Here is a 15,872-nt window from a genome sequence, read left to right as displayed (position 1 = left end):
TACACCAATAGTTCCCTTATCCACTACGAGTAGAGCATGTATGAGTTGTTTTTAATTACTACTCCCTCCGTCCCACTTTCTTAGTCTTGTTTTTCTTTTTCGTCCGTCCCAAATTGTAGTCCACTTTCCTATTAAGAAATGTAGTAATCTTTCAAATTGTCTAAAATACCCTTATTAAATATCTTGTTATTAATACATTGTTATTAAATACTAACCCACTATATTGAATACATTGAGCTTTTCCAATATTAACCCATTAGCTATAACTGATATTAATTGGCACTCTTCGTGATTAGCATAAGGGTATTTTAGGAAATTATTAATCTAAATTTATGTTTCCAACCAAATTAATTACACTTTCTTAATCTGTGTGGAAAAAAAACCAAGACTAACAAAACGGGACGGAGGGAGTACGATTTTTCTGTCAAAACCCAGAAATTTTTAATGTTTTTTTTTTTGTCAGAGGTTGTTGAAGGGGCTAGTGGGTATACAGATCAAACTAGACCAAGGGAGTGTTATGACACAACCCTTAGATATACTGCCCAAGGAGGGACTTAAGTCCTGGCCACCAGACCAAGGGAGTGTTATGACACAACCCTTAGATATACAGTCCACGGAGGGACTTAAGTCCTTCCCTGGTGGCCACTGAGCCATTGGCCCAGTGGTTAGAAATTTTTAATGTTAAACATTGTGATCAATTTAAGTTTCCTAAATTCTTTCTTGCTTCTTCAATTCAATACGGATATTTAATTCAAAGAATCTATAGTGGGAAAAGAAAATACTTAGTAGTTCCTGAATAAGGTGTAATCCATCCCTAACATCTACACTGCTGATTACTCAAGAATAGAGTTGCAAACGATTCGAATCGAGTCAAATTTTGTTCTAATCGAGTCAAATCTTAATAATTTTATCGAACTCGAACTCAAACTTGACGAACTGACAATTTTGAAATTCAAGCTCCAGCTCGAGTTCAGCTCGAATAGCTTGAAAAATATTTATTTTTAAAAAATAAATAATATAATATTTTTTTCTTAATAAACAAATAAAATATCAAGGATATATATGTAATTTTACTATTAAAATAAATAAATAAATAAATATATATATATATATATATACTCGAGTTCGCGAGCTAATGAACTTAATATTTTGAATTCGAGTTCGAGCTCGAATTCAATTTGGCCAACTCGAGCTCGATATTAATCAAACTCGAGTCAAATCTTGACTCGAGTTCGATACTGCTAGCAAGTGGTTCGATTCGTTTGCATCCCTACTCAAGAATTTAGAATTCACATAAATTAAGAGGTCGGGAAAGATGAAAGAAGCCGGCTAGTAAAGCGCCATTTGTAATATATTCTAGCTTATTATCCCTTTAAATGATACAGTAAAACGATATAGTCTTGAATTATCACAGAAAGCACCAAAATAACCTTTGGCTTAATATTTTTTTTTACCGACCATCTGGAAAAGCACGGCTAGCTCATTTGGTAATTGATTTTAAGGCCAATAATCAGAACTTAAGCTTCTTCCGCTCAGAATGTGCACTTGGGAATCAGACTTGTTCTTCCAATTCTTGAAGCATAAAACTGAAGCAAATACGAAGTATATACTGTAAAAATGGAGAAAAAAAAAGGGAGTGGATATTCTTAATTCCAGCATTAAGTGGGAAAAAAAAAGACGAAACTTCAGGATTATCGTAATATGCCTTTCAAAGGTCTTAATTTTTCTTTTCTGTTTAGGTTAAAGTTTTTACTTGTCAACGGCTAGATTGGTACGTTTCAAATGCTAACAACATCTTAGTGACATTATACGAGATTCTATGAACATATTCCACTTTTTTTTTTCTTTAAAAAAAGCTTTAATAATTCTTGTAAGCAGCACTGCTCATAATATTTTCGATCCCCACTTTCAGTTTTCATGGTGTTCGGATTTGTTGGCCTAGAATTTGAAGGTTTTATGGCAACGAGGAGATGGATATTCCTGAAGCAAATTTCGTTCCTACAACGAATCCTGAATGCACAAGGCATCTGTAGCGGATGAAATCCAACTATATGAAACTGCCATTTGTAGTGGATATTAGCTAATTGTCCCATTGTAAATCAATTGAATTTTGAATTACCACAAAAAGCAAACTGCTTTTATATTCCCTAGCATGAAACACATCTAATTACACTTCTAATAAGATCGTCAACAGATTAATTAGTTTTTCTTAAAAAAAAAAAAAAGGTTGCTAATCTTATCACTTTCCTTCCAGCTGCTTTGCTGATGATATGGAGCACTAAAACACATTCACTGCTTATAAGTTAGGCGCATATTCAGCAGAGAAGAACCCAAAGGAATAATGCCTTTAAGTGGAGAAGATATCTCATTCAAAACTGGCACTACAATAATCTTTGGCTTTGTTGCTCACCATTTTCCCCTCTGGAAAAGCATGACTAGTTCGTGCATGCATCAATCAATTCAAGGGCACCCTGTGGGGTTTCTATCCCACATCGATTGGGGGGGGTTTGGGTGTTGGGTTTATAAGTCTCCTCAGTACCCTCACTAGTTACCATGGCTTTTGAGGTGTACTGTGGACTAAGGGTTGTAAAGTCAATAGTCGGGTTTCTACCAACTGACAAAAAAAAAAAAATCAATTCAAGGGAAATAATCAAAATTCAATCTTCTCTTGTGCAGAGTGGCTTTGCACTTGGAAGTTAATCACGGTCGTTCTCCAAATTTTATAAGCACAAAATTGAAGCAAACAAAAAGCAAAGTATAAAAAACAGTGTGGATTTCTTGTTTTTGTTACTGAATTAACATTCAAAAGAGTGGTCTAGCCTGTACTTTGATCAGCATTTAAGTGGAAACAGACGCGACCTACGGATTATTGTTATCTATGCCTTTCAAATGTCTAGATTTTTCTTTAATGTTAAAGTTAGGATTAACTCCACCTTGCACCCCTAAACTTGTATCCATTACTCACTTTACACTCTAAACTCTCAAGTTTGTCCCATTTAAATCCAATCAATGACTAAGTTTGCAAAATTAATGAGATAAAGGGCAATGAAATTTAATAACAATGTACCGTTTTGTTCTAACAATGTACCGATTCCATAGCTTTTTGACTGCTTTTAGCACATTATCATTTATTTATAAGGTTTCAATTACTAATTTTGTTAACAAAAACAATGAGATAAAAGACGGCGCAAATTAGTGTTTGTTATGATACTTTAGCACCTTTTGACTACTTTGGACACTTTATCATTGATTTATTGGGTCCTCTATCACATTAATTTTGCTAAAATTGTTATCGATTGAATTTAAATAGAACAAACATGAAAGTTTAGAATGCATAATATTCAAAATTAAAATTTAAGGTGCAAAGTGAAAATTGGATACAAGTTTAGAGATGCAAGGTGAAGTTTGTACTTAAAGTTTCATACATGTTTGACGGCCGAAACGGGACATTTCAAATGCTAACGACTACATCAAAATTCAAAATCCCATGCACATCTTAGGAGCATTAAATGAGCTTCAATGAACATTTTCACCTTTGTTGCTAGGATTGAATTGTCTTCGTAAGTAGCACTGAATTAATTTTCTAAGAAATTGCTCCTCAAAATATCCAAATGGCTTGCTAGACCAATTCAGGATTGATGATTTGACAAGAGTGCTCCCATCGCAAGAAGAAGGCATCACTCCCAAAAGATAAAGAAATCTAATAAGACAAGTCTCACGCTCATACTTAAAACTCAAAAAAATGCATTTCTAAAATACTAAGTCCGAGTTCTTTTTCTTTTCATTATTTTCTCTTCATAGAGATATAACCAGAACTTATTTAAGTTTTCAATAACTCTCCCACTTTTTTATTTTTTTATTTTTAAAAATATACTCTTCAATTATCTTATTTAATCCCTTTTCCTCACACACAGAAAACAGATGGGATATAACTCCTGATAAGGTTTCCCAATTTCTTTTTATTGTCTTCAAAATCCTTTTCGTTAATTCCAGCCTTGATTCAAAATTGTCAAGAAACAAGGACGAGCCGTTTGTACATTTATTGCAAGCTTCTTTGTAGGAAAAAGTTGGTCATTGAAGTGGAAGTAGCAAGTTTTAAGCGCCTCGCACTCAACAGGCTGCTTGCAGCCTTGCACCATAAATTAGTAGCAGTAGTAGTAGTACCATGATTTTTTTTTTTTTTTTTTTTTACCGGTCAATCGTGACTTGTCTACTTTACTTCTACTTTAGCTTATTCTAAGAAGGAGGATCTAATTGGACCTATTAAGAAACCGATGAAAATTGAACCTTCATCAAATCAGACGAGTATACTACACACACTTCGTATGAATTTAGGCTACTTCAAGTAGCAAGCCACGTAGAGTGGTAAGACCACCAAGTGTGAGGACCTAGTCCGTTCGTACGTTGAGATTAGGGTTATTCATTATTTGTACGGTTAAATTAAGGTTTTAGGGCTAAGGAGAAACCCTAATCTCGGCCAAGATTGAACACCCTAACTTTGCTTACGATAAAACCCTAGTTTATGCGGTATTCTAGTGTGTGTTTTGGCACAAGAAAAAAATAGGATTCGTTATAGTTTACAGAGGTTTAACAAGTTTGAAAATGGTTAGTAAACTCTGGATTAGCAAACCTCTAGTGTTACAATATTAGAAAGCTTAAATGGAGTTTTGTTTATCGCCCGTCTTTTCCACATTTTCTTTATTAGAAAATTCCCCAGATAATTTTATTGAGTGAATATACGTTTTAGATGATTTTTCTAGTATCGGTTAGTTTTTGAGACATTAAGAACGTATGTCGGACGTGGGACCCACTAGTGCGAAAAGTTCGGAAAAATTCGGCCAACTAGGTTAAGTTTTGAATACCGGGTTTAAATTACCGGGTGTGATGAGATATTTATTGGTATCAAATGGATTAGTGTGAGAGAGACAAAAAGTTAGGCATGAAATAATTATAGTGACAAGTGTCACTTTGTGATTGGGTTGGACTTTGACCTTTGGACCAACTTTACCAATAAATCAAAAATTGACCAAAATTCATTCATTTTCTTGTCTTCCTTGGCTGAATTAGAGAGAGAGAAAAGAGAGAAAATCCCTTCATCTTCCACTTCAATTTCTTGTCCAAATTTTGAGTTTTAACCGATTAATTTGCAAACTACTCCATAAAACTTGCTTTCCAAGTAGTTTACAAGGTGTTTATGGAAGGATTTTTGGAGGACAAAGCCTAAGCTACCATTTTTCTTGAGTTTTCAAGGTATTTTACCAAGAACCTCTTCTTTACTTCAATTAATTGGTAATTAGTGGTTGAAAGTTGTAGTTTTGGTAGTTTATGAGTATATTTCATAGTTGGAAGTAGTATTATGGAAATTCCAGTTTAAGGTTTCATTTTTCCCCTTTCTGTCCGTTTCTGTTCGACCAGGTTAGAGGCCGAATTGGCCTTAGCACAAAACATGAAAGTTGTAGAGAATGATGTTTTCTAGTTGCCTGTAAAATTTCAGCCCAATCGGAGCAACGTAGCCTGTGAAAAGACCGAAATACCCCTGCTGCCCTGTTTCTATCCGAGAATGATAATCTGCTTCTGTAATTGGTTGTTTTGACCAGGAATACTACTGATTTGGTTGTTGACGTCTTCTTAACATTTATAGCCTTGTATCTTAGCTTTCCAATGGCTTTGGAATCACTTCAATTGGAGTTGTAGGTGCTGAGATATGACTGCATAAGTCAGGACTGCTGCAGTACACTTTGAACTGGAAAATCTGGGGTTGTTTTGGTAAATTTGACCTAGTTAGGATGAGAACTGGAATGTATTGTCTTCATTAAAGTTGTATATATTGATGTGTTTGAGGTTCCTGTAAAATTTCAGGCCAATCGGAGTAGCGTAGCTCATGAAAAGACGGAATTACCCTTGCTGTCCTGTTTTTACCCGAACTTGAAAACTGCTTCAGTAATTGGCTATTTTGGTTGGGATTACTTCTGATTTGGGTTTTGGTGCCTTCTTAGGAAATGTAGCCCCTTGAGTCGTGAGTATGCCTGTAAAATTTCAGGTCAAACAAGTTAGCGTATTCTGAGTTATAGACAAAACCCTCAGGCCTGTTTTAGACATTGGTTTGTGTACGTTTTGAATTTCAGCTTCTGCCCGTGATTTTTTCGGTTTTGATCCCGTACGAACTGGGTGCTGATCCCTTCATAAGAAATTTAGATCTTGATCTTAGCTTCGAAACGGTATAAAGTACGCCGAAATCCGAGTTCCGTAGCCCCTGTTATGATCAAAACAATATCGCTCGTCAGAACTGCCTTGTATCTGGACAGTTCTGACGGGTACCTTGGCACTCGATTTTCGTTCTGTTCTGAGTGGATTCAAGTATTGGCCAAAACATGAAAGTTTTAAACTTATATTTCAGCTTTCTAACGCCTCTGGAATTTCTTGATTTCGATTTTTGAGCCGTGAGTTACGGCCTTGTAAACAGGGCCTGTTTGGTAACCCGCCATGAAACGGCTGGCACTATTTCGTGCCTTTTTGACCTATACCTATTCAAATCTAGGTTAAGGTGTCTTCACAAAAAATGTAGCCCTTTCTCATAGCTTCGAAACGGTGTCTCGCTCACCTTGATCCGATACCCCTAGCCTAACTTTCGACCAAAACGGTTTGAGATGGCAGTTGTGGCCGTTTCCGTTTGCCGTTCCGCGCGCGCGCGTGCGGCCCTTTTTGCCGTTTCCGCAAATTACGTGTGCCAATTTTGCCGTTTTACTTGTTTTGGATCGGTTCGTAGCCGTTTGTGACATAAGTGATAAAATCTTGTATTTCAGATAGTGGTGAGTTAGGCGGAGCCGGTGGGGCCCACTACTAGCGATCACGCGCGAAGCAATCTTGTACTACTTTTGGTATTTTGAGTAAGTATTCAGGCCAGTTTGGTGTGTTTTCTTTGCTATGTGTTTGAGATATGTGAAAAGGGCACTTAGGCGAGGGTGTACTTTATCGCACTCGACCTAAACCCTAATTTGAATGTATAATTGTACTTGGCATATGTATATGAACCTTTTGGAACCAAAACCCTAGAGCTTGTGGCTCGAGGCGACTTTCGAATAAATTTTGTGAAGTTTGCAAAGTTTGTGATTTTGAATAATTTTGTGAAGTTTGTGAGTTTGGGGCGAACTCTTGACCTGGTTGGACTATTCGAGCCGGTTAGGGCTTGGTCGAAGGCAGTCCAACTTAGTCTGAGGTCACCAAGTTTGTAGGTTCATGTTATGAACCAATTTTGTAAATCCGGTTCACCGAGAAGGTGACCAAGTTTGTGACCCGAGCTTGTGACTCAAGCTCAAGTTTGTGATTTCGTTCGCCCGGGCAAGTTTGTGAGGTGACTGGCCAGTGAGGGTGAAAAGGTGTCGGTGGGTGTACAAGTGAAGTTCTACGGACTATTATTTGCAGTCGACGGAGTGTCGGCAGGAGATCACGCATGGCACATGAGTTGGCTTTGGAGCCACCTGTATCCTTATTATGTGATGTTACTTTTCTGCTTTTGCTTTACTCTTATTGTGTAACTGTTACGTAAAATTTATGCTTTCGCCCCTGTTTACTTACTAAGCATATAGCTTACCCCATTCCTTTTGTTTTCCTTAGCAGGGGCCGACGCGGGGACTTTTGGCTCGTATACTAGTATAGTAAGATTGGCTTGTAATAGTTGAACAGTTAGGATGTTTGTTTTTGTTTTGGTGGTTTGACTCGATACTTTTGGAGAATGCAATTATAACTCTTTTTGGGATTTGTATATAGTATGTAAGGTACTCTTTTGGATTTTCTAGTTTTTATCGCTTTAAGGTTTGAGTCCTGGCGCGAGCTAGGCAGACGGCCCGCCGATACCCTTGGGTTCGCGCTTGGGAGAAGTGGGGCTGTCACACCAAGCCTTAAAAGACTATGGTGGTGGCTGTTGGTTAGTACTACCCAAGAAGTTATGCGACTGCCGTAGCAGCGTACAATGAAGCTTCCACTTTTAATTTTCTGCAGTACATGTACATATGTTTCGTGCTAATGCCAAGAGCGAAGGAGTTGTGGATTGATTAAAGTAGTCATGAAGAGACAGTTGAGGTGTTAAATATTTTAGTTTCAGAATAAATTAAAAAAAAAAAAATTTTTTTGCGGCCTTTAGAATTAACAATCAGTTTTTGAGGGCTTCAAAGAAAAAGCATATGAAATACCATTTATGATAACGTTAATGACTTGATGATCAACGATTATGATGTATCAGACTACAACTTGACATCATTTGCCTCCTAAACATCTCGCTTTAAAATGAAAGTCCACGTGATTATGCTTCCTTCTGACCACCACAAGATTTTTCTCCCCTCCGCCAGATTCAAGCCTGACTCCTAGAGGATAAACACATTTCCCAACCTATCTTTTTATATTCTCAACCACCTTTTTATCTCACATATATCACATCACAAAAAATACTACAGTAATTATTCCAAATAATATTTTAAATAATACCCTATCCAAACAAACCCAATTATTGCTAGCCCTACACTTGGTGAGACGATATTTACAAAAAATTAGAAATACGGTCACAATTTGATGAAACTTGAACCTACGGTTTTTTTATTTTTTTGATAATAAACCTTTTGATCTTGGGGGGCAGGGCATCGCAGCGCATCGCAGCGCATCAACCTTGACGTCGACCAAAGCTTCATCACCTGTGTTTAATTAGCCTCGTTCTGGTCCCCAGGAACAGATGACATTGTACAAAATCTTAAATCTGAAAATTGACAGTGAATGATGAGTAAGTGGCGTGCTGTCAAATCAGTCGTTATTGATTCTAAGTAAAAATAGGACATCCCAAAGTAATAGGGGATCACTGCTCTAAATAAGTTGGAGGATTTAACTAGCTTTAAAATTCCACTTCGTCAAACTAAATACAATTTTAATACTATCCTCCTCCTGTTATTTGTTTTAATCTCACGATCCCTTTCTCAGACGCTAACTTCCTCTTTACTTTAAAGTTTGGACCGACTTGCAGCGTAGCGGAGGTTGACGGCCAGAAAAATACTCTACTAACAAACTCAAACAACAGAACAAATTTCACAGCTCTTTTCTGTCGCTATAGATTTCGAAAAAGGCTACTTACTCACAAACCGCAAAATTCTAAACTCATTACAGCCTTTTCACTTATAAAATCCAAGCTTTCGTTCAAAGAAAAAAAAAGGCACATGAAAAAGTAAAGTTACATAATTTTCCAAAATTAGAATCTAAAATCATATGAAAGAATCAAACGAGAACAACCCTTATTCACAAAGGTCTTAAAATATTTATGAATATTCAACTCCAATTCAAAAAAAAAAAAAGGGAAAGAAATTTCTCTCTTTTAGAATCACGAATTTTGAGATCTCAGGTGGATTTAGAGAAGCCACCGACTGAGCCCTCTTGACATTCTGATTTCTCATTTCTGGCTCTCATTTATTCAGAGTAATTTGTTCTCTTATATGCCATAACAGAAAAAAAAAAAAACACACACACACACACAAAAAAACAAAAAGCAAAGATTTGCGTTCGAGGCAGCCTAACGTGTTGATGTATTTAATCCCAATAGAAATAACAACCAACCAAAACCCCATGTGCGTGACATCCTTACCTGAAAAATAAATCCTCAAGTACCTTTTTCCTTTTGGCAAAATAATGCATCGGGGAGATATCCTAGTGCATTACCTGAAAAAGAAAAAATTTTTTGGAAAAATATAATTTGAAGTTTGGGTAGAGACTTTGCCCAAGTTGGACTATTCGGTAGGTTGGGACTTGAGGAATGCTAGGGAAAGCAACCGGTACTGAATCCAAACTCGAAACAACATTTCTTTCTTCTTCTTTTTTTTTTTTTTTTGCATCATAATTGTTGTCAGGAAGTAAATGTTTTTTCCTGTGCAAAAAACCTAACTCCGACAGCTAAGACAAATTAAAATCTTACTCAATTTCATTTTCACTCATCAACTTAACACAACAGTGGCAGTAAAAAACATAACTATTTATTTATCTAAAACTCTAGTAAAGCCATCTCATAAATTCATCCACTCCATTTAACTTTCATGAAAATATTAAGTACATCGACATTCTAAACCTTACCTCTTATAAATCTCCCGCCTGAAGCCACCAAAGCCAGTTGGCATAAACAAGAAGATCTAAGATGAAGACCTGAAGCCTCCCGTACGAACAACTTGACATATCTTTGAACATCCAAGATGAAGACAAAGTTCCAACAGAAGAAAGAAACTGCAAGTTACCAGCAACAATGCATAAACAAGACAAACCTAAAAGAGAACCATGATCATGAAGATCTAAAAATCTGACAAAATTTTAAATCTACAATACCAGGATGAAAGCCTCACCAACGTGCTAAATTCCTGTTTCGGTGTTTCTCTTTCCATCAACAACTTGCTCAACCAACAAGAAAAATAGAATATCAGCATTGCCATGGAAAAGAAAGCTCCAATTTAAGGTACTAAGCTGTTAAATATGGTAGACAATAATAACAGTCACAAAAGCACAAGCAAAGGGAAATTACAAATTATCGAAAACAAGTTCTTTGGACGGCAAGAATTTGATATACCATTTATTTCAGTAAACGTTATATGAAAGTCAAATAAGGTGAAGGCAAATGGGTATCAAGTACAGCAATTTGACTGAAGAGACCCCAAGTTTATCATCCGATAAATTGAACAAAAATGAAGCTAAAATCAAGAACACCCACATAAATAAAGAGAAGGGGAATGAATGAAGAGCAGAAGTGAGGTTGAATACGCTCTCTTATAGGATGTAACCACCTTCAAAATAAGATGCAGAGGCAAATGATTGAAAGACATAATCTAGGAGCAACATCAGTTGGGGAAAAAGTTCAGAACTACACGCCAATTGAAGTTTGAGTATCATCTTTTATTTAGTCTCTTCCACAAACAGGCCCCAACTTCCAAAAGATAAATTGAAAGTGTTTAAACATACAAATAAATGAAGATAGATCCTCGAGGAAATGTTAGAGAATTCAGTTAATTGTAATCCTAAGGAAGTAAAGCTTTTGTCTCGGGCATAAACCTCAGTGTATTTTGACCTTGCTGTAAATTGTCCTAATCGCCTAAAAAGGCAACCAAGGAACATCCTGAAATTGGATACCTTACAAGTAATCAACCCTTAGCAGTTGATCAAAGTCCACATCATATCATCCACCACTAAGTGGAAAATTCACTATACACTTGAAAACATTGTCTTGGAAACAACATATTAAATAGCTAAATGAAAAATCCTTGCAATGGCGTGCATAAGGTACCAATTTACTGAATGGCTGTTAAAAGTAAATCCTGCCGTTTAAAGTAACATAGATATTCCCCATTAATGCACAACCAACAGCAAAACATAAAACAACAAGCAATCAGAAAAACTGCAAGACACAGCAACATAAACCAACATATCTACAAAAGAAGTGATAAATTATTACCAATAAATGGTCACGTCTTAGTAGTAAAGTTCTCAAGACTAATTAGCATCATAAAAGTGCAGTGTTAGATGGATAACAACAACGATGACTACCGAAATAAAAATTGTTTCTGATATTGGTTGATTCAATTTTAAGGCAGATGAAATGTTGAAGACTAGAGATTATTTATAAAATCTTAAGTCCAAATTTATCGACACTATAAGTTGACTCTGGTTTGCGATTTTATAGGACGTGCAAGTAAAATAGAGCGCCACAGTAAAAAAAAAAAAAAACCATAATAGTGAAATTGACCAGCTAAACTACAGCTTCTCAAATCATCAGAATTGTTCAGTCTTTGTCCTTCTCCAGCCACAGAATATAATCTTTTTAACCTTTCTATAGACACTTTTATCTCATTGGTACTGTATGCATGCATCGCATTAGCCATTAGCAGGAATCAACTGTTTATCTATACTGAATTCACTATGTAGTTGCATATAATGTTCAAAAGACTGATGCCACATATCTCCAAACGATCCAAAATAAAATGGCTATGATAGACGTGAAGTCAGTAACTTGAACAGCCTTAATTTTCTTAACCACAAGAAAATTCCCATACCAAATATGAAAAACGCCACCTACTAGGATGTCAAACAGCAGCTTGGCTGCTGATGGCAGACTTCTACCTAGCACAATCAGAACAAAAACCATGGATAAATGAGAAAAGATGGCACTACAATTGACAACTAAACCATGATACCTCAAAAGAGCTTCATTACCTAGAATATTTGGATGAACGATAGGTATAGTTTTTCGGTCAGACCCCTCGGTATCCAGTGGCCACTTTGGGCCCTGACTAATCCGGAGTTGAGCCAGGTTGGACCCCATAAGAGGCGCAAGCTCTCCCAGCACCTGTCTCTCCATTCGCAAGACTTGAACTTGAGACCTTGCTTAAGGGGAGCCAAGCTCCTTGCCACTCACACCAGGTACAGTTGCCTATCATGTTTTAGCTATTTCCTGCTGTCACAATCATGAAGTAGTACAGAAATAAGGAACTTCCACCTCCAAAGAGTTCTTGAAAACCTTGTCAACATGTACAAACATTAAAAGATCTCTTTGCTGAATGACCATGAGCAAAGTCAAGAGGTATAGCTGCACATTCCTCACTCCAAAAGGAAGCAAAGCTTGCATTGCAACATTTGATTGCCACCAGATGCGTATAAAAAACAGCCATAATCTTAGAAAAACATACAACTTTGAGTAAGGGAATAACCATATGAAATCTCACATGGAACACCAAAGTGCATGCTTCTCGATGCCTGTTTGACTCCAACAAATTTAATCAATGTAATGATCCCAGAACATATAAATATTCTATCAAGAACAGCAGATTTTTTAGGTATTTTTGCATCAAGAACATCAGATCTTGAATTACATTACCATAAGAAGACCAAAACGAAGTTTGGTGCTTATCTAGATAATTGACTGCTGGAAAGACACAAGAAGAGAAGCCCCAATTCTGGTGGCTACCATCAAACCCCAGTTTCTGTAGTTGGTTTGACAGCAAGAAAAGAGCAACTACATTTGATGTAGTGTACCAGCAAGGGCATCCCTCAGAGAGAGAGAGAGAGAGACATTGGGGAAGCTCGGCCGGTAGCGGTGGGGGGAAATCTCAAGGAGGAGAGAACAAAAAACGGTGAGGTGAAGTCAGGAATATAATATAAACTATCCACACACAAAAGCTTGATCAGGTTAGCAAACATATAAGCTTGACATCATTAAGCTTTAAGTTGGCTCAATCAGTAACTCAGTGGCTTGCACTCAAAAATACCAAGTGATGCAAGGTTTGAGAAAGCAACAAAAGATCTTTTCGTCCTGGTAATACATACAAGATTAACCCAAAAGCATCCAGAAGGTAAAGGAAAAACGCTAGCTCGAAAAATAATCTAACTTTTTCTCTTTCTTTGACCCAAAATGACTATCTTGTGAAGAAATCTTTAAAAAAAATAGAAATATGAGAAAATTCATCTGCAAATTAGTGTGCAGACGTGTTGGTTTTGGATCACAGTTATGATTGCCGTAAATTTGGTCAAGGTCTAAGGAAAGGCTTTCTAATAAATACTCCATGTGCTAATAATCCAACTTTACCAAATCTACATGATAATCCTAAATTAGCAAAATTAAGCTCCATCTAATCCTGATAGAAGAGAAGTTTGCACAAATAATCCAGAGATTTAAAATTCATAACCTCTAAAACCAATTGCAAATTGCTTATGAAATGATTTACTGAAAAAAGAAGAAGAAGAAGAAGAAGAAAAAGCAAAAAGGTAATTCACAATTAGCAAAGGACACGACCTAACAAGTCAGACTGAAAATCTAACCTTTACTACCTAAAGCCACTCTCACGGTTAAAGCATTAATTTGGAAGTTCTAATCAGACGGTTACGTCAAACTCCTGCATTGTTTGGAAAAGTACCAGTAAGCTTAAAAAAGACTTGTACCAACAGAATGATGTACTATGACCAGAATACTTGGTCTAACCTCTAACTCTGGTATTACCACACAGGAAGTATATCGTACCCTCAACCTTGGTAAATTTACTTTAGGAAGCATGTCACATTCATCTAACCCGATCCACTGTAAACCTTATAATGAAGAGAAGTGCACGACAGCCAATCGACAACTTGACGTTCAAGAACAATAAAAAAAAAAAGGTAGGAAGTGTAGTAGTATCATGTTTATGCCCATAAACCTGTTAACTTGAATAACTAAACGTAAAAACAAGTGAACCTGTCGGAGCTGTGTGCAAACTCTGTCTCTCTCTCACACACACACACATGCAGATCCATGGTAAATTAATCAGGCTAAAGGAAACAAATGAACTCAAATTACTACTGATATTATGCCAAAGGATTGTACAACTTGACAAGAAGAAATTCGAAGAGCAGTCTACATCAACATGAGGTACCATTGCCTAAGAGAGAATATAAAAGAAATATTCAAGCAGAGATGACCTCTAACCCATAAAGAACACCAGCGTACTTTTCCGGCAGCCCCTCATCCCCGTTGAAGTAGACCTCCCTGATTCTTTGAAATGCGTGCCACGTAAGCAGGCTATCAGAACCTGCCTGATGACACTTGCCAGCGGCCCTGGACACCTCAAGGGTGCTCGCCACTCGGTCCAGCCCGCCATGGAGGCTCTTACAGAACTTCATCAAGTGCTTCACATCATAAACCCTCTTCCCAAAGAACACCCTCAGTAATTCCATAAACTCCCCCAATTCCGCCGGCAGAACGCGACCCGTCAAGGCCTTGATCAAGTAGCCGAAATCGTAGGCACTGTGAAAAGTGACGTAGGAGACGTCGTCGTTGCAGACGAGTCCGGAGGACATCATGAGCTCAGCGAAACGGGAAGCTTCGACTCCGTACATACGAGTCTTCTCGAAATTGATGCCCTGGTGACGCAAGAGATCGATAGAACCGGGAGCGTGCTCGTCGCGGGTGACGTCGAAGTCGGAGAAGTTAAACTCCCAGATGTAGTAGTTATCTGGGGAGCCGAGGTCGGGGAAGTTTCCATGAGAGTCGGAGAGAGTGATGCCGACCTGGATGAGCTTGAGGGCGTCGACGTTGGACTTGAGAGTTTTGTAGTGATCGGTAGGGCTGCCGTGGCGGAAATCTTGGCGGAAGACAACGCCGGGAAACTCGGTGTCCATGGAGACATACGGGTAACGGTCGATGGCGTGGCGGATCAAAGAAAATTCGGACTCTAAGTTGCTGGACCAGACAGAACGGATCAAGATCTGTCTATTGAGAACGCCGTCGGCCGCCGGGGTAGTGGTGGTGGTGGACGGCGACGATAGTAGAGAGAAGCGAGGGGACATGTAGGATCTGACGGCTCCAGATCGCGGCGATTTTTTTCCCCACCTTACTTTTTAAAATTTTTTTACTATTCGTTTATTAATTTCTGGGGGTTATGATGGTGATAGGCTGGTGAAGTTAGGGCTTTGTACAAGTGGCAATAGAAGCAGCACAGAAAGCGATGTCTCTGCGTGTAACAACAGATGAGGAGACTTGCTGCGTTTTTTGTTTTTTTTTTTGGTCTGGCGGGGTGGTGGGGTTTGGGTGGAGGCATGGGGAAGAGGAGGTGGCCGACGTGGACTAGTGGGAGAGAGGCGGATGGGATTGATTGAAGAAACGTAGGACGTGGAGCCCACTGGTTTACGCTTTTCGGCTATTTGGGCTCGTTTAATTACGAGAATACCCTTTCGCATATCACAATTACTGCTGAGTGCTGATTGGCTTGCTAGGGCCATCGGCTTCTGTGTGTGAGTAAAACAAAGCCCCACCCCAAAAATTAGCCTCTCACACAGAGGTTACTGGTTACAACCTACAACTGCTTGATTTTATTTTTTTAATTATTAGTAGTATA

The 15,872-nt window shown here is 37.8% G+C and overlaps 1 protein-coding gene and 1 long non-coding RNA gene across 2 annotated transcripts; one reads left to right on the top strand and one right to left on the bottom strand.

Moving 5' to 3' along the window:
* The first annotated feature begins 5,046 nt into the window (after positions 1 to 5,046).
* On the top strand, positions 5,047 to 7,988 carry LOC140008353 (uncharacterized). The gene is made up of 3 exons (XR_011815743.1): positions 5,047 to 5,250; positions 6,804 to 6,887; positions 7,615 to 7,988. It is a non-coding gene; the product is annotated as an uncharacterized lncRNA (long non-coding RNA).
* Positions 7,989 to 14,321: 6,333 nt separating this feature from the next.
* Positions 14,322 to 15,529, bottom strand: LOC113694273 (probable CCR4-associated factor 1 homolog 9). The gene has a single exon (XM_027213174.2). It carries the CDS (start codon positions 15,322 to 15,324, stop codon positions 14,443 to 14,445), a length of 882 nt encoding a protein of 293 aa, XP_027068975.1. The 5' UTR covers positions 15,325 to 15,529; the 3' UTR covers positions 14,322 to 14,442.
* Positions 15,530 to 15,872: the final 343 nt, after the last annotated feature.

This window comes from Coffea arabica, chromosome 6c, assembly GCF_036785885.1.
Source record: "Coffea arabica cultivar ET-39 chromosome 6c, Coffea Arabica ET-39 HiFi, whole genome shotgun sequence".
In the NCBI taxonomy this organism is placed as follows: domain Eukaryota; kingdom Viridiplantae; phylum Streptophyta; class Magnoliopsida; order Gentianales; family Rubiaceae; genus Coffea; species Coffea arabica.
Note: the sequence above shows the minus strand (reverse complement) of the source record. Positions and strands in the feature narration are given on the sequence as shown.

Excerpts from the sequence above, each read along its gene's own strand:
- LOC113694273 (XM_027213174.2), bottom strand. The coding sequence starts at position 15,324 with ATGTCCCCTCGCTTCTCTCTACTATCGTCGCCGTCCACCACCACCACT.